This window comes from Myotis brandtii, unplaced genomic scaffold (genome assembly GCF_000412655.1).
Source record: "Myotis brandtii unplaced genomic scaffold, ASM41265v1 scaffold569, whole genome shotgun sequence".
In the NCBI taxonomy this organism is placed as follows: Eukaryota; Metazoa; Chordata; class Mammalia; order Chiroptera; family Vespertilionidae; genus Myotis; species Myotis brandtii.
Genome location: NW_005370127.1, coordinates 1,303,697 through 1,331,661, shown reverse-complemented (window position 1 = coordinate 1,331,661; position 27,965 = coordinate 1,303,697). Strand labels below are relative to the sequence as shown.

Here is a 27,965-nt window from a genome sequence, read left to right as displayed (position 1 = left end):
GGCTCCATGATAATAAGAGTGCGTATCGTTGCAGTTGTTTTTTCTTTTCTTTTTTTTCTTGTACAGCCCTTCCTCTTACACGAAGTGCTAGATTTTTAGTTCACATTTGTTACTGCATTGTGATTATCACTGCTTCTTCTACATGGTGTTGACAATCACAATGAAACTCTGGGAATTGCAAATTATGCTAAAAATATAAAAAAGAGGCTTTGGGAAGAAAAACTTGATTTTTCTAGTCTGGCTGCACGATTACTAGAAAAATAAAAACTTTTCACTTAGATGTTTTGTTTGTTTACAGGAAATACCTTTTAACTAAACCTGCACACATCGAATCTGAGGATAGTGGGGTTTGCCAGTTGTATGTATTGAAGGAGGAGCCGCCCAGCACAGGGTTTGGAGTTACACCAGGTAAGCACTGTGCTCTTTGTATTTATGGCTGTATGGGTGTGTGCTCATATACACACTGTCCTCTAGAACCATTTAACAGCAATAATATCAGCATACGTTAAATTTATACCAAGAACAAACTTAGTCACTACACTACACTAGTAATAGTTAATAAGAATCCACCATCTTTTAAGTTCTGTCTTTGAGTTTTTTTAACTGACATTTCAGAATTTTTATATACATTTAGGTTCCAAGTCTATTTTAGGATAGCATTTTTCCTTTTCACTTAGACCAGTGTTTCTCAACCTTCCTAATGCTGCGACCCTTTAATACAGTTCCTCATGTTGTGGTGACCCCCAACCATAAAATTATTTTCGTTGCTACTTCAAAACTGTAATTTTGCTACTTTTATGAATCGTAATGTAAATATCTGATATGCAGGATGTATTTTCATTGTTACAAATTGAACATAATTAAAGCATAGTGATTAATCACAAAAACAATATGTAATTATATATGTGTTTTCTGATGGTCTTAGGCAACCCCTGTGAAAGGGTCGTTTGACCCCCAAAGGGGTTTCGACCCACAGGTTGAGAACCACTGACTTAGACCATCAGGCTTTCAACTTAATTCATCACAGTTTTGGGGAAGTAAATAGTACTTATGAAAAAACTCTAAAACATACCATTACCAACATGGATTGGGTCAATTTCATGTCTTTTCTGCAGGGCTCTACTAATGATAATATTAATTGCTAATAAAAATTTGAATGCCATAAGTACTTGAAATTACTTTGAGAAGATGCCTTGATAGTAAAAAAACTGAGTTTTCTCAGATGAAGAGCCATGAATGTAATTCAAAGTGTTTCCTCCTTTTTAACTTGTGCTTTTCTGTTTAAGTTGGTGAGAATGAAATCTTGTAAAAATTAATTTCATGGAGCATTTTATGGGCATTTGGTATCTAATGTTTCTCTGACACTATTCAGAAACAGATTTCAGCATACCTCATAGAATTTCAAGTGAGCAGCTATCATCTGAGAATCTGAGTTCAGCTGTGGGACAAAAGATTGCCTCTCCTAACCGATTTCTCTCAGATGAGAACAGTTATGCTACAGTCGTTGTTGGTTTCCCAGATCTCATGGTAAGATCAGTTATTTAACTTATTGAATAAATATTTCTTCTTAATTTGGCCTATAATATAAAGCCTATTTGAGGAGGTAATTAAAAATGAAATGATTTTCTGATAAACATTTCAGATCAACATTCTGTTTTCCAAATCAATTATTGAAAAATGTTTTACATAAATGGTTTCATTGCCTTTTTTAAAAATATATTTTTATTGATTTCAGAGAGGAAGGGAGAGAGAGATAGAAGCATCAATGAGAGAGAATCATTGATCGGCTGCCTCCTGCATGCCCCCTACTGGGTATCGTGCCTGCAACCTAGGCATGTGTCCTTGACCAGAATCAAACCCGGACCCTTCAGTCCCCAGGCCGATGCTCTGGCCACTGAGCCAAACTGTCTAGGATTTCATTGCCTTTTTTAAATTAGAATTTAAAGTGTGATGCATGTAAATGCTTAACCCACTGAGAGTGATTTTAGATCATGTTGTCCTAATGTGTGCTCATGTAATCTGCCAAGAGGAACAATTTGAGACTAATAAAACATGTCTTCTAGACATTTTTTAAGTGAAATATGTCAGGATCTCATTACTGTAGATTAAAATTTTCAACACTGATGAACATCAATTCACTTTTCATTGAGTTTGCTCTGATTTATCGTATCATTGCAGCATCCAGATTATACTATGAATGCTGATGGTATCAACTTAATTTGCTTTTGGATGGACCCTTCTGCTGTTATTTATTATTATCTGTACAGAAGAGGCTGTTTGTAATTGGTTCTAGGTGAAACTAGGCACCATCTTTCCCTGATGGTAACTTGGATAAATGAAACAAGTTGCCATTTAATAACCCGAGATGTAGCTCCATGTGTTCTGATTAAACATTTAATTTTTATAATTTCCTTTGTAGCTTTGAGGTGGGATGATAGAATTATTTAAAGATAAAAATGTCAGTTCTGCTTGATAGTATACCAATCTCGCATACCTCAAAATTTTAATGTAATTAATGAATGAAGAGTACTTCAGGGTAAAAGACTTTTGAAATTCAAAACCCTATAGATAATATGTGGCTTAGAACTTTGCCATATGTCTTCCTAATTATCAAGTAAAAAGCATTTGCTATAATATTATGTAACTGAAAATAAAACATGTTGAAATACAATATCTAGAGCAGCTTTGATTGAATGAAAGAGATGTTTAATATGCTTTCTACAATGCTTGCTGCTATCAGTATAGAAAATACTGGAGCTATTTTTCTGAAGGTATAACTATTTACAAATTCATATTCTGATTAAAGAAATTAGTATAGAAATATAATCCTATATAATAAAAGGCTATATGCAAATCGACCGAACGGCGGAACAACTGGTCACTATGACACGCACTGACACTCAACACAGGAGCTGCCCCCTGGTGATCAGTGCACTCCCACAGCGGGAACGCCACTCAGCCACTCACGGCTGGTGAGTGCAGCAGCACTAAGGATGTCCGACTGCCGGCTTAAGCCTACTTCCTACCAGTCAAACGTCCCCCGAGGGCTCCCAGACTACAAGAGGGCACAGGCCAATTTCATGCACTGGGCCTCTAGTGTTACTATAAAAAGGTTAGAAAGTACAAGTTGAATATAAGGCACTGTTTTTATTAGCCCTGTAGAAATTCCTTATAGCCTGTAGAACTAGTGACCTTGTTAAATTAAAAGCTCTATCCTTGTCCTGGCAGGTGTGTTCAGTGTTTAGAGTATTGGCCCTTGGACCAAAGGGTCACAGGTTCCATTCCCAATCAAGGGCAGGTTCCCTGGGTTGCAGGTTTCATCCTGGTTGGGGTACATGAGGGAGGCAACCAGCTGATGTGACTCTCTCACATTGAAGTCTCTCTCTCTCTTTCTCTCTCTCTCTCACTCTCACCCTCCTCCCTCCCTTCCTCCTTTCCCTCTCTCGAAAAATCAATGGAAAAAACATCCTTGGGTAAGGATTAACAAAATAAATATATATAAAAGCTGTATTCTCCACATTTAATATGGTACCCATCACATAGATGTTCAATGAATTTTTGTTTAATGAAGGATTCATCGATTATGCAGCCTTTTAGCATTTTATACCAGTCATATGTTTTAGGCCTTAATGCAATAGTCAGGCACTTCTACAAGATTTTATAGATGAAGAAACAGAAACAGAGAGGATGTATCCCCTAGGCCCGTGGTCGGCAAACTGTGGCTCCCGAGCCACATGCGGCTCTTTGGCCCCTTGAGTGTGGGTCTTCCTAAGCCAGAGGGCAGACACTGGACCCTAATTAAGTTAATAACAATGTACCTACCTATATAGTTTAAGTTTAAAAAATTTGGCTCTCAAAAGGAATTTCAATCGTTGTACTGTTGATATTTGGCTCTGTTGATTAATGAATTTGCCGACCACTGCCCTAGGATACAGCGATTATGAGTAAGTCAGCTGGGATTTGAGCTCAGGTGTGATTGACCGGAAATCATAGACTTTCTACTATAAGACAGTCCCTTTCCACTTCTATGTGAATTTCTTTTGATTCTTCATAAAACTGTCAACAAAGGGGTATGTTGCCTTTTATTAACTTTTTATAGCATTATCAGAGGCACCTAAATTATTATAAACTTATTAAAACTTTCTAAACTAATACCAAATATCTGCAAAAACCTACAGCAAATATCATCCTCAATAGTGAAACATTAAAAGCAATTCTTTCAATATCAATAAGACAAGTATACCCACTGTCACCACTTTTATTAAACATCTCATATGTGATCTATTAAAAAATTGATAAATTTCATCAATGCTAAAAACTTAAGCTCTGTAAAAGACACTGTTAAGAGAGGAAAAGACAATCAACAGACCAGGAGCAAATATTGGCAAATCACATTTCCAACAAAGGACTTGTATTAGGAATATATAAAGATTTATCAAAACTCAAGAGTAAGAAAACCAATAATCCAAAATAAAAAAAAATGGGTAAACAGTGTCCCAGTGTGAGGTGTCAGAGGTCAGAGCCTGAGCAAGTGAAAAGGACATCTGTGATGGGGGAGGGGGAACCACTAGTGATGGCAGTCAGTCCAGGCAGGATGAAGATGCTGTGTCCCCTTGAAGGGGCAACTTGATTTGGGAGCCAAATAAGGTGAGGAGGGCATCCAGGCATGAGCATAGCCCAGTGTGGGCTATCGGGACCGTATGATAAGTAGACTTACCATGGTGTTCACTTTGTAAGGTAAAATAGGCATTGAATCTTTGTGTTGTATACCTGAAACTAATCCAATGTTGTATATCAACTATACTTTAATTTTAAAAAATACTGGTAATGTTCTATTCCTTATGCCAGATAGTGGATGTGTTAGGTGTTTATTTTTAAACTAACTATATTGTTATATTTCATCCTTTTAGTTATAATTCATTTCAAGATAAAACATAGGTTGTATAATCACACTTGTCTGAAAATTATGATTATTTGTGAAGCAGCTATCTCCTGTACCAAATTCAAAAAGTTTAAGGAATAATTTTATTTTCTTATACTTGTGAAATGTAAGTTTACTACTGGTATCTGCATAGAGGGCTGTATTACCCAAGCTGTGGTGAATGTGGTTCATAGCACTTCAGTACTTGCATCTCTTTTTGTGTGTTTTTCAGTCTCCCAGTGAAGTTTATTCTTGGAAAAGGCCATCATCTTTGCATAAATCAAGGGTCACTGATACAGCGTTCTATGGGGGGAAGAAGAAAAGTGGAACTCCAAAACAGAGCAATTGTGTGACTCTTGTGGATACTAATCAGATAGTCCGGATTTTGCCCCCAGGAGAAGTCCCTCTAAAAGATATCTACCCAAAAGGTAGGAAACTTACCAATTCCTACTTTAGCAAGGTAGTTAAAGGCAGTTTCCTTTTGGTAGGGATATTTAATTTATCATTACCATTGTATATTTATAAGAGTGGTCTAGTAGTTTTAAAGACCTGTATGTACTCAGAAAGTTTTCACGCAACTTCCCACACTGTGTAGTTTTAGTCTTTGCTGTTAGAACTCATCTTCATTTGCATTACAATCTATAAAATAACTTTACTTAAAATATGTTGTCAAAGAGACCTTTAAAAATCACTAGAATATTAGACATAGATCTGACTTTTTTCTTAAGCCAGAGATTTCAAATGGTGTGCCAAAGCACACGGGTGTGCTGCAAGAATTTTTAAAACATGAGATACTTGACTATTTAGTCAGGTGAACTGACATCTTTTCCCCTAGATTGTCATATAAAAAATTATAGCAGCCAACACAACAATAGCTGTCTGGTGTAAATGAATCAAAATTATACCTATTTTTTGTCAGATCAGCAAAAAATATATTTCTTGGTGTGCCACAAAATTTTAGTAATTAGTTTGTGTGTGCCATGAGATGAAAAAGGTTTGAAAATTGGTGGCTTAAACTCTTGTGATGAAAGGTGACGGACTTATGCAGATGGATTCACTTACTAGTGCTCTCAAAAATCAACGTATATTTATAACTACACTAGAGGCTCAATGAACAAAAATTCATGCACTCAGGTGGTGGGAGAGAGTCCCTCAGCCCAGCCTGCGCCCTCTCAGAGTCCAGGAGCCCTCAGGGGATATCTGACTGACGGCTTAGACACGCTGCCTGCAGTCTGGCCTCCCTCTGCGGGAGGCGACCGGGCAGGCCGATCAGGGGATGGCGCCGGCCAGCAAGCAGCCGGCCCCGCCCCCCTGATCTCCCCTCCATGTCACTAGTTGCCACCGCCTCACCCCATTGCCTTCCCCTCCCTCTGCCCGCTGGCATGTGCCTTGGCTGGCCTGGTGCCACTTGCTTGCCAGCCCCACCCCCTGCCAACCAGTTGTTCTGCCGTCCGGTCGATTTGCATATTATACTTTTATTATATAGGATGTTTTGTTTGGGGCTGCAAATTATGCTCAGAGACTGAATTTGTCTTTGCAAGCTTAACACAGTTTCACTGTAGGAATTTCACTACCCAGTAGCATACAGAATAATGTCTTTTAATAAGCCAATAAAGAAATAACATACTCCAAACCAATGATCAGTTAATTACACTATTGTTCCAGGCAGGTGGAGATGAAAGAAATAAGTCCAAATTTAGTCAAGGTGTGCCTTTTCTACGAGAGACTGCTTAACCAACCTGGAGCACACTTCCAGCGCCAGCACAAAACCAAAGTCCCTGTTGCTATTGTGTGCGGCCAGGGAGCAGTAGCACGGCATTGGACACAAGATGGTCTCCTTCTCAGGCCACTGCTAGTATATGAGTTGCCTTTATGAGGACAGGAGCTGATGCCCCAAAGATCTTCAGAGATCTATTTAGGTCAGCAAAGGGTTGCCTTGCCCAGACCAGAGAGTCTCGAATAGGTCCTCACAAACTCTTGGTATTTAGAGTGAAATGCCCTCTTGTTGTAGCTGCTTCTCCACATTTTATTTGATAAGTCCCCCTAGCAGAACATCTCAGCATCTGAGCTACTGAGTGCTTATCAATAACAACAGGGGAGATAATGACATTCTGGCACAACTTTCTTCATTCTTATATCTAAACAACTGTATTTCTAAAGACAATATGTGTGTTTTTTTTTTGTCTTTGCCAAAAACAAGTGGATTTAAAACAACTTTGATTTGAAATCATATCAAACCAATACACAACACTGCATAGCATATGTCAGGTCCTCCGCTGATCACTTTTCTTTGTATAAATTCACTTAATCTTCAAATCCCCACTTTATTGTTAATGTAATCTCTAATTTATATGCAGGGAAACAGAGAGGTAAAATAATTTGCTGAGGATCTCCCCACCAGAGGCCTGCAGAGCCGAAGTCTGCACCAAGGTCTTCCAATCCCTAGTCCTGAGCTATTCTTACTGAAGCACACTGGCTTTAATTATCCTATATAATAAAAGGGTAATATGCAAATTGACCCTAACAGCAGAACAACTGGGAATGACTGGTCACTATGACACACACTGACCACCAGGGGGCAGACGCTCAATGCAGGAGCTGCCCCCTGGTGGTCAGTGTGCTCCCACAGGGGGAGCTCTGCTCAGCCACAAGCCAGGCTGACGGCTTCCAGCCAGCAGGTGGACGTCCCCCAAGGGGTCCCAGACTGCGAGAGGGCACAGGCCAGACTGAGGGACCCCCCGAATGCACAAATTTTTGTGCACCTGGCCTCTAGTAATAGATAATTATGAAAATTTTGCTATCATTGAGCCACTGATTATTATTTGCATCACAAAGGCAGTAATAGGCTGTCCTGTATTTACATTTATTATATTAACGTGGACTTTATAAATATAATTCTAAATGCATTACAGAAATCTATTACTGGGTTTGAAAAGCCCTGGTTATATGTTAATATTTAGAATTATTAGTTCCTTCCACATAAATCATCATTTCCTTAAAATGTTTTTTATGGTAGAAGAGGCAGGTGAATAAACTGCCAGTTGTAGCACATTGCTATGATAGGAATCTTCACAAGTGGGGGAAGCTTACAACCCAGACTGGTGATTATGATCTGACTCTTGAAGGATGAGTGGGAGTAAATCAAATGAAGGAATTGTTCCAGAAAGAAGGAACCTCATGTGAAAGGTACAGGGGCATGACAGAGCATTCCAGGAACTACAAGAAATTCTGCACTAGAGTTTAGAGCACCTTCATCCACCCAAAAACCTGGGGTCAGCCCTGATACTTCTCCCTCATTTTCCATTGCTAATCTATCATCAATTACATGTCCTTCTGATAAATCTTACAAACTTATCTGATATCCACCCTCTTGTGTACAACTCTGTTGCCAACATTTAAATCATCACAAACACTGCACTGGAATATTGCAATAGCCTCCTGACAAAGTTCCCTCTTCCACTCTTTCTTCCTTCTCCCATTCTCCACAATCAGAGTGATATTTTTCAAGTATACATTTTTCTCTTAGTAAGGCCCAGTTAACATACAGAAAGTTCACACTTTTTAGTGCTATAGTGCTATGAGTTTCACGAATACTTATAGTTGCATAACTGTCACCACAATCGATAGAGAACAGTTCTAGCTCCCCTAAATTCTCCCCCATGACACTGTGCCATCAAATTCTCCTCCTGCTGCCAAACCCCCACTGGCCTGATTTCTGTACTTACAGATTTGCCTTTTCCAGAATGTCATATAAATGGAATCACACAGCATGTGGTCTTTTGAGTCTGGCCTCTTTCACTTAATATAATGTACTTGAGAATCATTTATGTTGTGTGTACCAGTAGTTTGTTGCTTTTTATTGCCAAGTAGTAAGTAGCCTATTTTGTGAATGAACAAAATGTTGTTTATCTATTCACAAGTTGATAGATATTTGGATAGTTTCCAATTTGGGGCAATAGTGAATAAGGCTGCTATGAACATTTTGTAGAGGTTTTCAAAAGAACGTAAGTTTTCCCCTGGCCAGGTGGCTCAGTTCGTTGGAGTGTCATCCCATATACCAAAAGGTTACAGATTTGACCCCTGGTCAGGACACACACAGGAGGCAACCTATTTATGTTTCTCTCTCACATCAATGTCTCTCTCTCTCTCTCTCTCTCTCTCTCTCAAATCAATGAAAAAATATATATCCTTGGGTGAGGAGTAAAATAAATAAATAAACAAACAAACGTAAGTTTTTGCTTCACTTGGGTGAATACCTAGGAATGGCATTTTTATGTCATGTGATAAAACTGCCAAACAGTTTTCCAAAATGGCAATACCATTTTGCATACCTGTCAGCAATGAATGAGAGTTCCAGTTGCTCTTCCTCTTTTCTAGTACTTGGTACTGTCAGTTTTTGCCATTCTAATTGGTGTGTAGTGACATCTCATTATGATTTTTAATTTGCATTTTCCCTAGTTCCTGATGATGTTGAGCATCTTTTCATGTGTATTTTCTTTAGTGAAATGTCTCTTCAGATCTTTTGCCTAGTTTTTGAATTGGGTTATTTGCTTTCTTTTTAGTGAGTTTTGAGTGTTCTTTATGTACTAGTATTCTAGATACAAGTTCAGTATCAGATATATGTTTTCCACAGATTTTCTCCCATTTTGATAAAAGGAAAATCCCCTATGTTTTCTTCTAGGACTTTTATATTTTACATTTATGCTTCATGTTGACTTAATTTTTTTATATGGTACAAAGTGTGGGGTGAGGCTCATTGTTTTGCATGGGGATATTTGTTTTAGGATCATTTGCTGCAAAGACTGTCCTTTCTCCATTGAATTATTTGAACCTATGCTGAAAATCAGCTGACCACATATGTGTGGGTCTATTTGGGGATTTATGGTCCATTCCATTGATCTACGTGTTCATCCCTTTACCAATACCATACTTTCTTAATTACTTTCTAGCATTGTACTTTATATTTATCTTAAAATCAGTTAGTATAGATCCTCCAACTTGGTGGGGATCAGTGAGTGAAAAATTACTAAGAAGACATCAGAGTTAAGGGAAAAATCTGACAAAATCAGCCTAACTGGATTCTTGCTGTAGGCAGCCAGAGTGAGTGATCAGACATCACGGGGTAGATGATGGAGGATCAGGAACCCAGTCAAATATCGAGGGCAGAGGATTTGGGTTAAGCTTATATGGCACTATTCTTACTAAAATTGGACAACGCAGAGAAAACTTTTGGAAGTCCAAAAGTTAGGGTCTAGTTGGGAAGAGTCTAACCAGAATTTGGTTAGAAAGAGAATCTTTGTCATCATCCATACTGATAGCTCTACTTCATTAAGTTTCACTGCTGTATTACCACAATTTATTCATCTTTTCTTTATTGATGCGCATTTAGGTTTTTTCCAATTTTTTACTTTTAAAAATAGTGGGCTATGCACTGGCTGTGTGGTTCAGTTGGTTAGAGCGTCACCCCGTACACTGGAAGATCGCAGGATCGATTCCTGGTCAGGGCACATAGCTAGGTTTTAGGTTGAGTAACATTACCAAATAGTTTCCCAAAGTTGTTAATTCAGCAGCATAAAAGAAGTCCCAGGGCTCTGCATCCTCATCTAGTCTTGTAGGAGTTTTTTTCTTGTGGTTTTATACTACCTTTGCCTGTTTTCTAGTAAGTTTAAATATCTTTTTGTATGTCATAGTTTACTCTTCTGATAATTGCCTGTTTATATCTTTTGCAATTTTTTCTTGGTTGGTAGGAGTTTTATTTCTCCTCATTTGTTTAAGTAGTGTTCCTTAAATATTCCAAATATATATAAAAGTGCTTAGGATCTTGTCTGGCACATAGGAAGAATTTTATTGGACTGTAAAAAAAAAAATCCCTAGGAAAATGGTAAAGGGAAATACCAGAATGATAGCTAGGCACAGGCCTAGGGACCAATCACTGCAGATTAGAAAAGATGAGAAGATTTCAGGAGAGATGCCTCCAAGAAAGTGATAAATCTAATATATTTGAACATATTTAGAGATTTTTGACAATTAGGAACTTTGAGGATTAATTTGTGCTAAGTGAAAAACTAAACCAACAACAAAACATGATAATTATTAGCTACATGAAAAGAAAAAGTTATACAGGAAAGAGAAAGCAATAACAGCAAAAATAAGACATATCTCAGCTATGAATAGCATTTATCGTCTATATATATAAAAGCCTAATATGCAAATTGTTCCCTCAGGAGTTCAACCGAGAGACCGGGAGTTCGATCGCTCGTTATGACATGCGCTGACCACCAGGGGGCAGCGCGGAATGAAGGAAGGCCCCGGCCAGCAGCCAGGGAAGGGAGGCCCTGGCCAGCAGCCAGAGGCCCCAATCAGCCCTGATTGCTGGCCAGGCCTAGGGACCCTACCTGTGCACGAATTTTGTGCACTGGGCCTCTAGTATAATCATCTACATATATAAAAGCCTAAGCGACCATTATGAGCGAACAACTGGTCAACCAGTCACTATGATGTGCACTGACCATCAGGGGGCAGATGCTCAATGCAGGAGCTGCCCCCTGGTGGTCAGTGCACTTCCATGGCCAACCTCTCACGGCCCCTCTCCCCGGCAGGCCGGTCCCGATCGGCCCCAATCAGCTCCTATCAGGACTGGGGGAGATGCCCCCATTGGCCCAGATTGCTGGCCAGGCCGAGGGACCCCACCTGTGCACGAATTCATGCATCAGGCTTCTAGTAATAATATAAGCACTGGATGTTAATCTAACCAACATTTTCATATAAATACTAGAGGCCCAGTGCATGGATTCATGCACCAGTGGGGTCCCTCGGCCTGGCCTGTGCCCTCTCGCAACCCGGGACCCCTTGGGGGATGTCCAAGAGCCAGTTTCAGCCCAATCCCCGCAGACCAGGCTGAGGGACCCCACTGGTGCACGAATCCATGCACCAGGCCTCTGGTATGCATATAAGATCTTTGGTTAATCTCTTCCTATTCCCCTCTTCCCTCTGAGATTCATCAGTCTGTTACATGTTTCCATGTCTGTGGTTTCCACTCCTGTGTTGAACGTCTGCCCCCTGGTGGCCAGTGTGTGTCATAGCTACTGGCCTGTCAGCTGGTCGTTTAGGCTTTTATATATATACTAGAGGTCTGGTGCACAAAATTTGTGCACTTGGGGGGGGTGCAGTGTTCCTCAGTCCAGCCTGTGCCTTCTAGTAGTTTGGGAGCCCTCAAGGGATGTCCGACTGATGGCTTAGACCCAAGCGGGCCTAAACCCAAGCGGGCCTAAGCCGTCAGTCGGACATCCTTAGCACTGCTGCGGAGGCGGGAGAGGCTCCTGCCACCGCTGCTGCACTCACCAGCCCAGCCGTGAGCCCGGCTTCTGGCTGAGTGGCGCTTCTCCTGTGGGAGCGCACTGACCACCAGGGGGCAGCTTCTGCGTTGAGCGTCTGCCCCCTGGTGGTCAGTGCACGTCATAGTGACCGTTAATTCTCCCATTCAGTCGATTTGCATATTAACCTTTTATTATATAGGATAGATATTGAGAGTGGGAAAAACAAGGTTGGGCAGGGAAGGGGTGTATGAAAAAGAGTTAAACTCTCATCTTCCATGGTGGGAAGTCAATAAATGATCCCTAAAACTAAAACATCATAAAACTAAGTACCATAAGGAGGAAGGTGAATACCAAAGAAACAGCATAAAAGTTGACCGTGTCTCTGGAAGCAGGAAATGAGGGATAAGAGGAGTAAAGGGACTGATTGCTTTTTCTTTCAGATCGTGTGACTCCTTAACCTATGCTCATGTAGGTCTCTGATGTAAATTCAGTTTTTTAAAGTAAATAGAATCCAACCATCTGACAGTTAGAAACTAATGCTTATCAGCCTTTTATTAAGGAAATCAATAGAAACTATAAAGGCTACTCTCCTGGTGGCTTAATGATGGTGCAACTTTTGTTTAATGCAGACAGGGAGAGATTTATTGCTTTCTCCCAATTGTTTTTCTTCTAGCTAAGTGTTAGCTTTTTTTCAGTCACAGGCCTTAGCTCTTTAAATACAAATTAATGACTCTTGATTGAAAGTAGTATGCTGTTTTTTGAACTTTTAGTAAATTCAAAGATTTGGTATCAGCATGATTGCAGGGTATAGAAGATTGTTAACTAGTACTTAACAAATGTACATCAAGTACATTGCTAGGAGTAAATTTTTTAATGTAATTTCATCTTCCCTCTGAAAATGTTCTTGGTACCTTTGCCTGACAGTTTATACCTCCTCCTAATCTTGGCACTGTGCATGTAAGCTGTCCCCAGTCTTCAGGGGAACAATGCCGTGAACACTGCAGTACTGACTTCCCTTCATCATTAGTAAACTAATCCATAAATATAGTTTATACCTGTCTTTGAAATCCACCTGGATTATAAATATAATGGAACTTTACTGAGCCTCCATCCTCTCAACAGTGTTGGAACATTTAAAATGGATAGACAAAGATTTGGCCAAGTTGGGAGGGAAATCTGACCACGGTTTTTTACTTCCTTAATGTAATCATATGTTTTGAGCTGATTTATTTTCACATCAGTAAACATCAATTCTGTTTATTTTTCAAAGTGCTTACAATTATCACCACCACTACCACCACCCTTAGTATCTTTTAAATACTTTATAGCCACAAATTGCCTTTTCTAATAGTGAAAATATTTTTTAGCAGCAAGAGTAAAATTCTTTCTCTTCTTGAAATAGACATGATCATTATTGAATTTTCTCATCCTCTTTATGTCTAAATTAATTTGCACAGTGAAAGAAAAGAAAAATATAGAAAAAAGATAATTTAAAGTAAATGGACTTACTTTGCTTTCACGGGCAGTTTAAACGTGCTAATGGCAGTAGCTTAACTTAATACTAATAGTTATGAAAATAGTTCCTGTTAGCGGCAAGCCAAAAAGCTAGGCAGCTCTATCCATCCCAACTGCTTCAATAATTGGTCATTTTTGGCAAAAAGCCTGGGTCTATAAATAATTCAATCTACTTCAGAGAGGTCTTAGCAGCAGGAACTGTCAAAAATGATATATGATGCAAAACTTTATCCAAGATTGACCTTATATCCCAGGCAACATTTCCAATGCAGGCAGTGCCTGACTTAGTTAGGATAAGCATGTTCATTTTGTACAAACGGCCATCTGGGGACAGCCAATCCAGCTGGGAGGTCAGATCACCATAGTAACTCTCCCGTCTTGCCCTCTGCTGTCTCTGCACATTATCTCCCCTTCCCCTGGCCCTTCTGCCCCTGGCACCACTCCTTGCCTAGCTCTGCAGCTCACACCTGGCCTCAGGCCTGTGATTCCCACCCTGGAATTCTTTCCAAGTCATTAAGGGCTGTGTTTGTGATTTTTGTTTTCCAAAAAATAACTTTCCTCTTTATGCTGGGGGTTCCTCATCTCTTTAAGCTCTGTCCCCAGTGCTTTGCATTATGTCTGGTGCACAGGAAGCTCAGCCATGGTTGTTGAATATGTAGAAGAGATTTTGAGTTTTTCAGGTGGCCCTACTCAAAAACCTTCAGCTGCAAATGTGAAATGAAACAACCATGCTTCTTATTTTTGTAAACTGCATGTGATAAACTCAGTGTGGACATTTTTGATGTATCATTCTAATCATAAATTATAAGAAGATTAGATGGACAGAAATCTTTAAAAGTATGGGTTCTGTGTAGGGGAAGTTGCTGTTTTTTTAAGAGACAGTAGTAGCCCAGATTTTGTAAAATGGGGCTATTTTTAAAACTGTTTTGCTGTAGGGCCAGCTCAAGTAGGAGCTGTGGGGAGTGGTAGACAGATCATAGATTTGAGCCAGAAAAGCATGCATTTGAAAGCCATCTCCATTACTCTACAGCTATTAGTACATGGCCTCAAGCAAACCACCACATGATTATATCACTTCTATGAGCTTCAGCTTCCTCATCTCTCAAACAAGAATCCTAAGAGTTCTGCTTCAAGCTATTGATAACTTCATTTCACTTTTAATAGGATTTGTGCTTTTGTTGTTGTTGTTCCTATATTGGTATCATGTACTAATTTAATACTCTGTTCATGTCGTGACTATTTGCAGATGTTACCCCTCCACATACATCTGGTTATATAGAAGTCACTGATCTTCAATCAAAAAAACTCCGATATATCCCTATTCCCAGGTAATCCATTTCCACTTTTGTTCTTAGCTTGTATGTTAGATTAAGAGAAAAAAGAATGACTTCTTAACAAGTACTTTGAATAAATGTGTGCTTTCTGCTTCCTTAAATAGAAAGCTCTTTTTTTTTTTCAGCTACAGTTGGTTTATATCTTGCTGTTCTTCTGCATGCCTTACTGCCGTTTTAATTTTCATTTTGGAAAAATGTACATTCTTGTATTCTTGTATTCTTCATTTCTCTTTTATTGATCTGTCCTAATGATAAATTTTTCTGTATCTGAAACAGCATTTTTAGTATTATAGAAATTTTCATACTTATTAATTTCATATGTTAGTTTTCTGAGGTAAATGTATTCAAACTATCAAAGTAATTTAAATATCATTTGGTTGATATTCTTTTAAAATATGTTATTGCACAGTAGTGACGGTCATACCGTGGTCAAAGGATTTCAGAGATTTGGGATGAAACTCAGTGTCAGTCACTGCTTTTATTGTCCAAGGATGGAAGCAAAGCATTCACACTAGCTCGACTGAGGCTATGAAAGGAAAAGCAATAATGCTCTGTGTCTGAACACAGAGGTCCTCACCAGTAGCCCATCCCTCTCTGGATGCCTCCATCCATGACCTCCCTCAACCTGATCGTGTACCTGCCTTGATCTAACATCCCCTCCTGACATATACTCCCTCACAGGCGACTGAGCCTTCACAACACTGTGGTTAAAACATCACTTGAAATCCTAAGTGGAGAAGCCTGGAAAGCCTTCCAGTGTCACAGGAAGACTGGGGACACTGGAACTTGTCAGAGACCTGAAATATCACCAGATCTCCCTTTTAGCCCCTTCTCCAACTCCCAGAAGAAAATAGCTCAGCATGACAGTACAAAATAACTCAGAAACACAGTTTCCTTTACCCTTAAGTCAGGTTCAAAAATATGAATAATGAAAACATATCCAAAGAAATAGATTTACTTATTCCAACATATATAAGTATGCCTTCTTGTGTCAGTTTAACGGAAAATGGCCTTTAACCATTTGGGAAGAGTCTTTATTCCATATTAATTATATGCTTATTAAAATATACTATTAGTGCAAGTTACAAAAGCAAAGAACTTATTTTACATTTCTAAAGCATTAAATCATGTTTTTATTATTTGTCTTAATTTCTGCCTCATTAGCCCTAGCTTTTTATTTCCGTGTTTTTCTCTTTTAACTTTCTCTATAACCTGTATGTTATACCTGCTATAGAAAGAACATCTGGAGAGCAATTGTATATATAACCAGTGCCAGCTGATCACCATAATTCATTTAGAGCTGCATTGTCCAGTAGAAATATATAATGTGAGCCACATATGTAATTTTATACTCCTTAGTAAGCACATTAAAAGAGTAAAAAGAAGTGAAATTAACTTTAACATTGTATTTAACCCAATGTATATTAAATATTATCATTTTGACATATATTCAATATAAAAATTTAATGAGATAATTTACATTTCTTACTTTCTCTAACTTTTTGGTATCTAGTGTATATTTTACACTTACAAAACATCTAAATGTGAACTTGCCACATTTTAAGTGCCATGTGATTCTGTCTGTTCATTGTCAGTATATCTGAGTTTCTCTCGAGATAAACTGTTGTCATATTTTGGCATATATGTAATCCAAGGGAGAAACCCATTTGGATTCCAATTTTGTTGCTAAGTACTTAAATTGAGCAATCTGCTAGATATCAGGAATTTTTCATTTGATGGCTAACTTCAAATAATAAAAAATACAGTAAAATTATATGTAACTGCAAGACCAAAATGAATATATCACATTTGCCTTCAGTAAAATTTGAGTATTGTTTCTCAAATTTTTACATTATTTGCATTTGTAAAATGATACTCCCTAGCCCTTGTATGTGGGTGTATGTAAATCTAGGTGTCACTCTACTGTAATTCTATGCTTTTCTTAAAGAACTTGTTCTGTATAAGGGGAACGTGTATTATTACTTTTAAAGGTGAAGAGATTCTAGACCTGGTGTACAAATTGTTGTAGAAAAGTAATTTATTCTGCACTTTTTATTGACATGTTGAAGAAATTGCCCTTGTAAATTTCCAGTTTCATGGAAATTTAAATATGCAAGCAGTAGATACAGTGCTCATTGGACGCACACATCTTGAGTGCTCTTAGAAGAGTTTCAAACATAGTTTCACATGGATAAATTTCATTATTCTTAAGTAGCCATTTACTTCACCATCTGTACCTACTAATTTATTTCCTAAAGTAAATATTTTTTTGGAGAGCACAATAAGTTATATCCTGTATTATATCAAATATTACTTTCTTTGAGTCCTTCTAACACTGCAAAGTAGTTCTGAAACACTTGTTCCCATCCTATTGTTATCATCCTCTTCATATAAACATTTTCTAAGACTTCTGCATTCCAGAATAGCTGGCTTTGTTACACTGTGTTTAAAATCTACAAGGCAGACTGAAAAGAAAAGTCAAAGTAGTCTTGGTTTATTTTTGGTATATTATAAGAATTTCTCTAATACATAGTGTGGTTTTGTGGTTTTACCAGATCAGCAATGATAGTTTATGTTTTTATTATATAGAATGTATCAGATGTGTTTAGGGAGCACACAAACTGGTGATTAGGATTTCTAATGTATGTATGTTATATAGATAATAAAGGGAGTATGTGTGCAATCGACTCTTATAGGCAAACGCTGCATTCCTAGAAATGACTGTATATGTACCATAAATATAAAATAAAGGAAATGTATATGTATGAATATATAATACAACTAATATATAAATTATTTATTATAAATCCTTACAGTTTTCTAAGGTAGGAAAGGCAAAATATCAAATACAAAGGAAGTTAAAACACATAAACAAAACATCAGTTTCAGCGCTGACCTTATGCTGCATGTTTGTGAAATATGAGTTGGTTTTAGAGTTTCTTTCTGACAATGAATACTAATGTCACCTGGGATAAATACAGAAAAAAAATGTAAATAACCAGTAACTAAATGTGTATTTTTTTACTTACAGATGGATCTGGTGATATCTTTTAATGTGCTTATTATTAGAATTCTTTATAGCAAGTTTAATGCACCTAAATCAGGTTAAACTAGCTTCATTACCTAGATTACCAATTGCTTGAATACTGTGATTGTGATTTCTTTTTCAGATCAGAATTTCTCTCCCCATATACCACATGGATATCTACTATTTCAGACACAGATGCACTGCTAGCTGAGTGGGGCAGAGGTGGTGTTGTTACTGTTGATATGGGAGGTCAAATCAGACTTTGGGAAACTGGACTTGAACATCTGCAGCGCTCACTCATGGAATGGAGAAACATGATTGGACAAGATGACAGACACATGCAGGTACCACTTGAATTGATCTTACCTCTTAAGGGTGCATATTCAAGTATAAATTGAGTTCATGAATATGCACCCTTAAGTGGTAAAACTCTACTTGTGAAAACGTCTAGCCCAACGACTCAAATATAGTTGTTTTAATGGCTAAAATAAATATCAGATCCAGAAAAAGGCAAATCTTACTCATCTAGAATAGTGAAAAAGTAAAAATATGCCTTTTTCTCTGACAGTGCTTAAATATACAGGTTCCTCATAGCACTGCATGTGAATACAATCAACTTTTATATTTTAACCTTAAGCATTAATCATTTTCCAGCACCACCTTTGCATCTCTTCTGATGTGTACTGTCATCATTGTCAGCATCTCCACTTGAGATACTGAGGATCTAAAATGCAGCGCATTTTACAAGGTCAAGACCATTAGACTAGAGAAGATAAACAAAACTATGCATCTAATAGAGATATGTTTTTACCAACTTCCTTATTTCCAGACTAGAGGCCTGGTGCAGGAATCTGTGTATGGGTGGGGTCCCTCGGCCTGGCCAGTGATCGGGGCAGTCTTGCCCAGTCCGAGGGGGAGGGACCACGGAAGGTTGGCCAGCCACGAGAGGTTGGCTGTGGGAGCACACTGACCACCAGGGGGAAGCTCCTGCATTGAGCATCTGCCCCCTGGTGGTCAGTGCACATCATAGCGACCATTGTTCGGTCAACTGGTCGTAACGGTCGCTTAGGCTTCTATATATATAGATAATGCAAGTTTAGCAGTTAGAATAAATAGACCCAACCCTACACTGGAAAGGTGTATGGGAACAGGTGTCCAAAGTGAGAGGAAACCCCAAGACTCCAAAAATGACTCAGTCATCACCTAATCTAGCTGCTGTCTAGAACTAATGTGAATAATGAGGAAGCCTGTGTACCCATAAATACTAAAGCATATCATAAAAGCATTTATTTGTAATTAATTTATTTTAATCTTCAGAAGAAAACTTCCTTGTTTACATTTCATTTTTATCCATTAAAAAGAAAGGTAGGTTTCTACCAGCTGTGTTGCTCTGCAAAGAGCCAATTACCGAGATAAGAAATTTCCACAAACTATTCTATTAATAACTGATTAATAATTACTATTTTATTTGGCCATTTTTGTGATTTCCTTAAAGGAGAAATATATATATTTGTGAATAAATAATTCATAGTTCTCTTATATTCTTAAAAGCTGGACGTAACATTTTGAAAATCACAAACCAGTATATAGGCAAGCAACCTCAAATCCTTTTGGAGTGGTATTAATATATTATTTTAATTAAGCTAAAACAAATGTATAGCTCTAAAATAAATATGTCATTAAGTGCAATAGACTTATCACAGCAACAGACTGAATGTTGGTCACTATCCATAACAATAATTAGAAAAGTAATTAACTGTGGTTCTGACTTTTTATTATTCTAAACATTAATTTCTTCACCCTTTTAATTAAGCTCCTATTTTCATTACAGTGATTGATACCTAATAGTAAATACTATTGTATTTGAATCTTTTATTTTATTTTTAATTTCTCATGTGTTATAGACATCTAAGGTCATGTTTTTCCTATGGTCAGCATTTGTGGCCTATTAAGTTTATCGTTTACAACAGAACTTTAAAAGGACTTTTACTCATGATTTTGGTAACTGGTGTCAACTACTACAAAAATTAACCCCTATTTGTGTTCAGCTGTGTAGCTCTTCTCTTCCCAGTGTCTTTCCTGACTCTGTTGTGCATCTCTGTATTCTCAGCTCCTAACATAATGATTCGTACATAACAGGAAATTAATAGGTTTGTTTATGCTCACATTCATATATACTAAATTACACTGGTCATTAAAGCTATTTGATGACAAATGGAATTATTTTAAACTGTCATAAATTATTCATTTGTTTTTATGTAACTGAATACTGAATAGGTATTTGTTGACTATATATGGTTATTAAGTTAGGAATAAACAATTATAGTACCTAACATCTCAAAAATAAAACATTTGGCTGTATTATACAGGGCAATATTTGATCTTCCCCAAACCAACCATTTTCAGCTATCACAGAAATAAGACTTATTCAGTAATAAAGTTACATAATTCAGAATTAAATTGTAGTTCCATTTGGAAAATTAGAATAGATGTTATGTAACATTCTCCTTCCATCTCTGATGTTCCCTGATCCATTTTGGTTCATATTGAAAATGTATACTTATATACAGATTCAAACTGAGAAACAAATTGTCTTTTTGTGTAAACAGATGGGATTCATTGTCCAAATAGTCTGTCGTTGTTTTAATTTTTGGTTATGTCTCTCCTCTTCCTTCTCATTGCTTGGTAAACAATGAGACAGCATATTTAATTGCTCTTACTTAGACGAGTTCATGTTATTATTTACAAGTAGTTTATACAACTAACTCTAAATACAAATTATCCCAGGGGCAACGGTAATAACAAGTAAAAAATTTGTCTTTTATAGTTCTCCTCCTGTTCAGTCCTTCAAGCTCTTCCTCATTTATGGATACTTTATTCAACATGGGTCTGCTCTTGATTTAGGAGCTTGATTGGAAGTATTGAGAGATTAGATTCTCCACAACATACTTATCACTTGTTGACTGCCAGCAGCTTCCCTTGTTCCTGGCAGAGTAACCTGATCTCCATCTAGTGGCCAAAAGGACTTACTTTACATTACAGAAATTAAAAGGCCAGGTTTGTTCTCCAGTAGTTTGGGGCAGCACAGGCTGGTGTGGGAGGTTTACACACCCCTGCTTGGGTGGTTCCTGTTAGTCCTGCGATGCTCTTTAGGTCAGCAGCGAAGGCCAGGCAAATAACCTCCCGTGCCATCCACCACTGTTGACCCCCATCTTTCCCTAATTCCTTTGCCTGATGTCAAAGGAACTATTATATTTAGATAAACTAAGCCAGTCATGTGCGTTATCTCCATCCTTTATGTTTTTGCTACATTTCAGGCTTCCAGAGTTAATAGCTCTGAAGCCACTATTGTTTTGAATTTTTGTTTTCTTTAATGTATTCATTGATAGTTGTTTTAATGAGTACAACTTGCAAGAGAATATATATTTAGCCCTGCATATAGAGTGTGTTCATTAATTTTACATGCTTTGATAGGAACATGTGTTTTTCTTATAGTCAACAACTATAACAACAAACTCAAAGCACCACTGTAACTGTCATCCTAAGAGCCCATTATTAAGAATCAATTTTTATTCCTTTTAGACTCCATGTTTTCAAAAGCCTGGGTTCATTATAAGCCAAAATTCTTCTGACTACACTTCACAGTATTCTTTATAAAGCTTACTTTTTACATATTTTTATTTAGTTTCGGATTCTTCCCAAGAAGGCTGTTAAAAGCTACACCAGAGTTTTCCTCAGAAATCACGTCCTCTTCTCTAAAAGGCTTCTGGTGGCTGTTCTTGAGGCAGCAAAAAGGCTGAAAGGTTGTGGCTTTCAAATGTTTTCTAATTACAGTAAACTAATCAGAAACTAAGTATTTTATATATTGCTGGCAGAATCTCTTTGAGGCCTCTGAATAGTACTATGTACTTAAAAAGGGGTAGAGCCATCTGACACAAACACTGTGAGACTGGAACTTACTCATCCTTTATAGTGTGCCTGGCACACAACAGACACAGTGAATATTTGAAAATTGAGAGAAGCGTAGAGAAAATACATGGAAAAGATAGCTAGTTCCTATTAAGCACAACTCATCCTTCCCCCATTTCAAAGAAAATATTCTGGGAATATAAGTAAATGTAGCTTGCTGTACTTAGGTAGCTAAGCCTGGCCTTTTCTGTAACCACTAGTTCAACAGTTAGGAATTTTTAAGGCTTACTTTCAGCTTTGGAAACCACTAGATTACTTAATTGGTTCTCTATTAGTAAATTTAGGTTTTTGCCGTATAGGCTGTTATCTTCAGATCCTCTGTGGAGGTTCGAAATTCTTTGTTCTTTTTAAGGAGCATAGTCCACTTTTGTACATCGTTCATTGCTCTCGTTGGTAACTCTGAAAATATTTAACAATTTGATTCAGTGTATCAATGTTATAGAATAATACATATTTTGTAGGGCTTTTATATGCACATATGCCTTTGGAAATCATCCTTGGCCCAGAAAGGCAATGCTTTTTATAAAAACTTTTATAATTTCCCACCATATCTCCTAGCAATGTGTCAGTAGAGCTGGTTTTCAGATGGTCTAGCTGTTTGTCTATATAGTAACACTTGGGCAGTGCCTTTAAGACTTTTCCCATTGTTTGTTCCTGTTAGAGAAATCCCAGCCATAGAAGTTCACTTTGATTCTAGTTTTAGGTCAGCAGTACCTGATGAAAGCGAAAGATTTTCTGGAGAGCATGATACCCAGTGGTGTGCTGATGAACTAGCTCTCTGGGGTGATGTGGGGCAGTTTATAATATTTATCCTTTTCCATGGTGTGCATATTTCCTCCATGGCTGATTTCAAGCTACCAAGTTAACAATCTGCTCCCAAAATTCCTGAATATTTAGCAATCATCTCTCAAGCTGGCTCCAGCATGCTACTGGCCTGGTTAAGCCTGTGGCAACCCAAGGAGAATTATGACAGTTACCTAACTGCAAGGCCGTTTAGGAATAAGGCAATGGAAATGTAGAGAAGGAGTGAGAGAGAAGCAAAAAAAAAAAAAAAAGAGGAGAAAGGGTATTGAAGACGCAGATAAGGTGGAATATCAATTACCTTTGGGAAATGTTGAAACTTGCAGTTATCCTACTTACCAATTGGCAATGTTCTTCTTGAACCAGAAATTTGGTTTGAGTAAAGGATTAGAGAGAAGTCTGCCCTCAAGTAGGATGACACTCATGGGTTCATGCGCAGGGGCCACCTTTCTTCTAAACACTGTATTTCAGAAGGAAACTGCTAGTTGGTTTTTACATTCCTCCAAATGTATTGCTTCCATTGGATCACAGCTTTATCAGTAATTGCTAAATATATCTAAAATCAAATCACTTTCTTAAGATAAGCAAGTCAACAAGTGTATGATTTTTAAGTATAAGGAAAATAAATTAATTCTACATTGTATCCTATCTACATGGTAATTGACTGTACCTTCGCTACACCTCCCATTGGCTAATCAGTGAGATATGCAAATTGATCACCAACAAAGATGGCGGCTAATTTGCATACTGCAAGCAGGGCAGATCAGCACCATCCTGCCTGCCCTGCCGCCATCCAGGCATGCTATCTGTGATCCGGGGTGGTGGGTGTCCCATGTGCGACCCAACCTGGGGTGGCGGGGCGGGACAACATGGCTCCTCTGTCACCCCAGCTTCCTCATCACAGCTCCCTTGGGGGCCTAAGCCTTTAGTCGGATATCCCCTGAGGGCTCCCTGGCTGCCAGAAGGATGTCTGACTGCAAGCTTAGGCCAGATCCCCTGGGGAGTGGGCCTAAGTCGATAGGTGGACATCCCCCAAGGGGTCCTGGACTGCAAGTGGGCACAGGCCGGGCTGAGGGACCCCCCCCCAGTGCACAAATTTTTGTGCACCGGGCCTCTAGTCAATTATAAATTGAGATGTCAAATGCAGTGATTATGTTGAATCAATGGCTATAGAATTTTTATGGCTCTGAGCTCATAATTTATATACTCATGTAAAGTCAACACATCACAGTGGCAGTAGAAATAAAACCTTGCTGTTATATTTATAGATAGAATTGTAATTTTATTCATAGGCCATATAGCCTATTATTTAAGCACATAAAGTTTGAAGTGGTTAAATCTGGGTTCTAATCCATGTTCTACTTTGTCTGTGATCTTTGCCAATTACTTGTTCTTTCTACATTTGCCTTTCAATTATAATATAAAAGATAAAATCATCATGCCTTACAAAGATGTTGTAAGAATGAAATGCATTAATGTCTGGAACAGAGTAAGTACTTAGTAAACAAACAAAAACTTAGGAAAAAGTTAAAAACATGGAATTCAGCTAATATTAGACTACAGAATTCTTTAATGTTTACATGGAAACAAAGCCAAATTAAAATGAAGCCCTGTTACCCAAACACCTAATATTACATTATGACCCAATGAGTTACATAATTCATAATCTATCCTAGTGTTAAATTTGTGACATTTGTTTATAATCCTGTTTGGAAAAACTTTTGTTGGCCCCAAAAAGGAATTGAAAAAACTGTCTGTGCCTAAACCTGTCAGCTTGAAGAAAAGCAGGAAATCAATGATAGGACAATTGTCAGCAGAAGATTATAGTGTCTAGCCTTATTTAAAAGACAAATTAGAACAGGACCAAAAAACACACAGCAAAATATACATCATCTTTAGCCTGAATCCTGAGAACACTTAAGAACAAGTCAAATTTGGAGCCATCGTTCTCAGTTTTCTGTATACAGTGTTCTTCTGTTTCTCTTTTTAACATTCTAAAAATATTTCTCTTTTTATTTCCTACTAGAGGCCCCGTGCACGAATTTGTGCACCAGTGGGGTCCCTTGGCCTGGCCTGTGGGATCGGGCCAAAACTGGCTCTCCGACATTCCCCAAGGGATCCCGGATTATGAGAGGGCACAGGCCAGGCCGAGGGACCCCACCGGTGCACAATCGGAGCTGGGAAAGCGCGGGAGGTTGGCCAGCTGGGGAGGGACTGCAGGAGGATTCCAGGGCATGTCCAACCCGTCTCGCTCAGTCCCAGTTGGCTGGACCCCAGCAGCAAGCTAACCTAATGGTTGGAGCATCTGCCCCCTGGTGGTCAGTGCATGTCATAGCAGCGGTTGAGTGGCCTTAGCATATTATTAGCATATTATGCTTTGATTGGTTGAACAGCCAACCTGACAACCAGACACTTAGCATATTAGGCTTTTATTATATAGGATTTCCTTACAAGGTCAGGCCACCAGTACTATCTCTAACCTCTCTCTTTGAATAGTTACACCCATCCATTCATTTAATTTACATCTTTGAGCACTCAGTATCCTATATAGTAAAAGACTAATATGCAAATCAACTGAACAGAGGAATGACCATTGCTATGACGCACACTGACCACCAGGGGGCAGACACTCAATGCAGGAGCTTCCCCCTGGTGGTCAGTGCGCTCCCACAGGGGGCGTGCCGCGAGCGCAGCAATGGTAGCAGGAGCCTCTCCCACTTCCGTAGCGGCGCTAAGGATGTCTGACTGATGGCTTAGGGAGCAGGCCTAAGCCGTCAGTCAGACATTCCCCGAGGGCTCCCGGACTGCAAGAGGGCGCAAGCTAGGCTGAGGGCCCTCCCCTCCCCCTCCCCCCCCCGATTGTATGAATTTCATGCACCGGGCCTCTAGTTGTGAGGATAAAAAAATAAATAAGGTATAGGTGCAAACCCAGGGAACTTAGAGTCCAGTAAAGCTATAACCAAATAAATTATGGTGCAGTGTGGTGAAGAAAGGTATAAAAGTATGATTAAAAGATCAGAGGGGGCACAGAATAACAACTCTATCTTTGGAAGTGGTTCCAAGATGAATTAGTACCTGAACCCAGTTTTCAAGAAAGGAGGTAGGGACTCCTGACAAACCAAATACATGTGATTGGTTTTACTTCTTATCAAAATCCCAGTAAAAGAATGATAAAGGGTCAAAAGAGGTACAAGGACCAATGGTCCAAAATCCACAAGGACAAAGAGAACTGAAGGCATAACAACGCAGGGTGGCAAGCAACACTTGGGAGAATGGAAAATAGCTGGGTGGGTGTTAACTCAGTTAATGACTGGAAAGAGCTAAAACCCATTTCTGCAGAGGGGAAAGCCAACAAGACTCAAGCTAATTTACTCTGCCAAAGCCCAGAGCATAGGACTTGAAGACACCATGTACCTTTGAAGGTTGGAGTGCGGGTGGCACTCAAAATTGGAAGATTGGTGGAAAGTCTGCATAGAGGCCATTTAGAAATCCAGGTCTTCTCCTCTATCTTAATGCCCATGGGCAACTGGCTCTCCTCTACCCTTATAAAAGGCAGGAGCTGTAATGGAGATCTGCACAGCTTCAGGCAGGAGTGAGATAGACAACAAGAAGATAAAGTAAAAGTCTGCATCCATATTTATATCCCTTGAGCAGGAGATTGGAAAAATCCTCTTTGGAAACTGACATGCCCAAGAGAAAAAGCTTTTCTTTTTATTTTTTATAATTTTCTTTCACTTGATCATTGAATTTATTAGGAGTAATATTGGTTAATACAATTATATAGGCCTCAGGGGTACAAATCAAGTCTTCTTCCATCCCCATTTATCCAACCCTTTTACCCTGTCCTATCTCCTCCCATCCCCCTTTCTTTCTGCTAACCACCATACTGTTGCCTATCTATGAGGGTTTTGAGGATGTGAGAGTTTTATTTGCTTAACCCCTTCACTTTTTTCACCCAACCCCCCAACTTTCTCCCCTCTGACAACTGTCAGTCTGTTCTCTGTATCTATGAATCTGTTTATATTTTGTTTGTTAGTTTATTTTGTTCAATAGATTGCACATAAAAGTAAAATCATATTGTATTTGTCTTTCTCTGACTGGCTAATTTCACTTAGTATAATATACTCCACGTCCATCCATGCTCTTGCAAAAAGTAAGATTTCTTCTTTTTTATAGGTGAGTAGTATTCCATTGTGTAAATGTACCACTGTTTTTTATCTAATCATCTGACGGACACCTGGACCCCTTCCAAATATTGGCTATTATAAATTACGTTGCAGTGAACATAGGGGTGCATATATTCTTTCGAATTCAGGTTTCAGGTTTCTTCAGCTATATTCCCAGAAGTAGAATTACTCAGTCATAAAGCAGTTCCATTTTTAATTTTTTGTGGTGACTCCATACTGCTTTCCACAGTGGCTGCACCAATCTGCATTCTTACCAACAGAGCACAAGAGTTCCCTTTTTTCCACTTTCTCACCATCACTTGTTGTTTGTTGATTTATTGATGGTAGTCATTCTGAAGGTTTGAGGTGATACATCATTATGGTTTTAATTTGCATTTCTCTGATGCTAGGTGACATTGAGCATCTTTTCATGTGTCTATGGCCATCTGTATGTCCTCTTGGGAGAAGTGTCTATTCAGGTTTGGATATGCCACTTGTATAGCTAATTGGATCCTACTCTGATGTTGTCTCAAGCTGGCCATTGGGTGTGTTTGTTCTGGAGCCTCTTGGGAGGGACTCTGGTGCAGACCAATGTTAGTCGCAGACCAATGTTGTGACTGTCCCTGGGCAATCTGTTTGGAGCTACAAAGAGATCCACCATTTGTGGCTGCTTCTACTGGGCCTGGTATGCCTGGGAAGGATCAAGCTGCATCCTAATGCTGGCTTTTACTAGCACCAGGCCCAGGGGCAGGCAAGCAAAAGTCCCAAGGAACCCCAATGTCCTCCACCACCTGCCTCCACCTGCTTGCTGCCTGTTAGGCTCAGTCACTGAAAGAGCCTCTGGCAGTCTTTGAGTTGCATGCAATAGGTTCTCAGTGAGTCACCAGATAGGGGTGAGAGGTGTTCACCAGATTC

The 27,965-nt window shown here is 38.7% G+C and overlaps 1 protein-coding gene across 2 annotated transcripts in view; it reads left to right on the top strand.

Annotated features, from left to right (window-relative positions):
* The window catches only part of VWA8 (von Willebrand factor A domain containing 8), a 389,233-nt gene that overhangs the window by 241,998 nt on the left and 119,270 nt on the right, over positions 1-27,965 (top strand). For both annotated transcript variants that reach the window (XM_014549735.1, XM_005878642.2), the window contains exons 33-37: positions 299-408; positions 1,373-1,527; positions 5,154-5,349; positions 14,999-15,080; positions 18,257-18,458. In XM_014549735.1, coding sequence (XP_014405221.1) covers positions 299-408; positions 1,373-1,527; positions 5,154-5,349; positions 14,999-15,080; positions 18,257-18,458 — 745 coding nt within the window. The remainder of the gene's footprint in view (positions 1-298; positions 409-1,372; positions 1,528-5,153; positions 5,350-14,998; positions 15,081-18,256; positions 18,459-27,965) is intronic.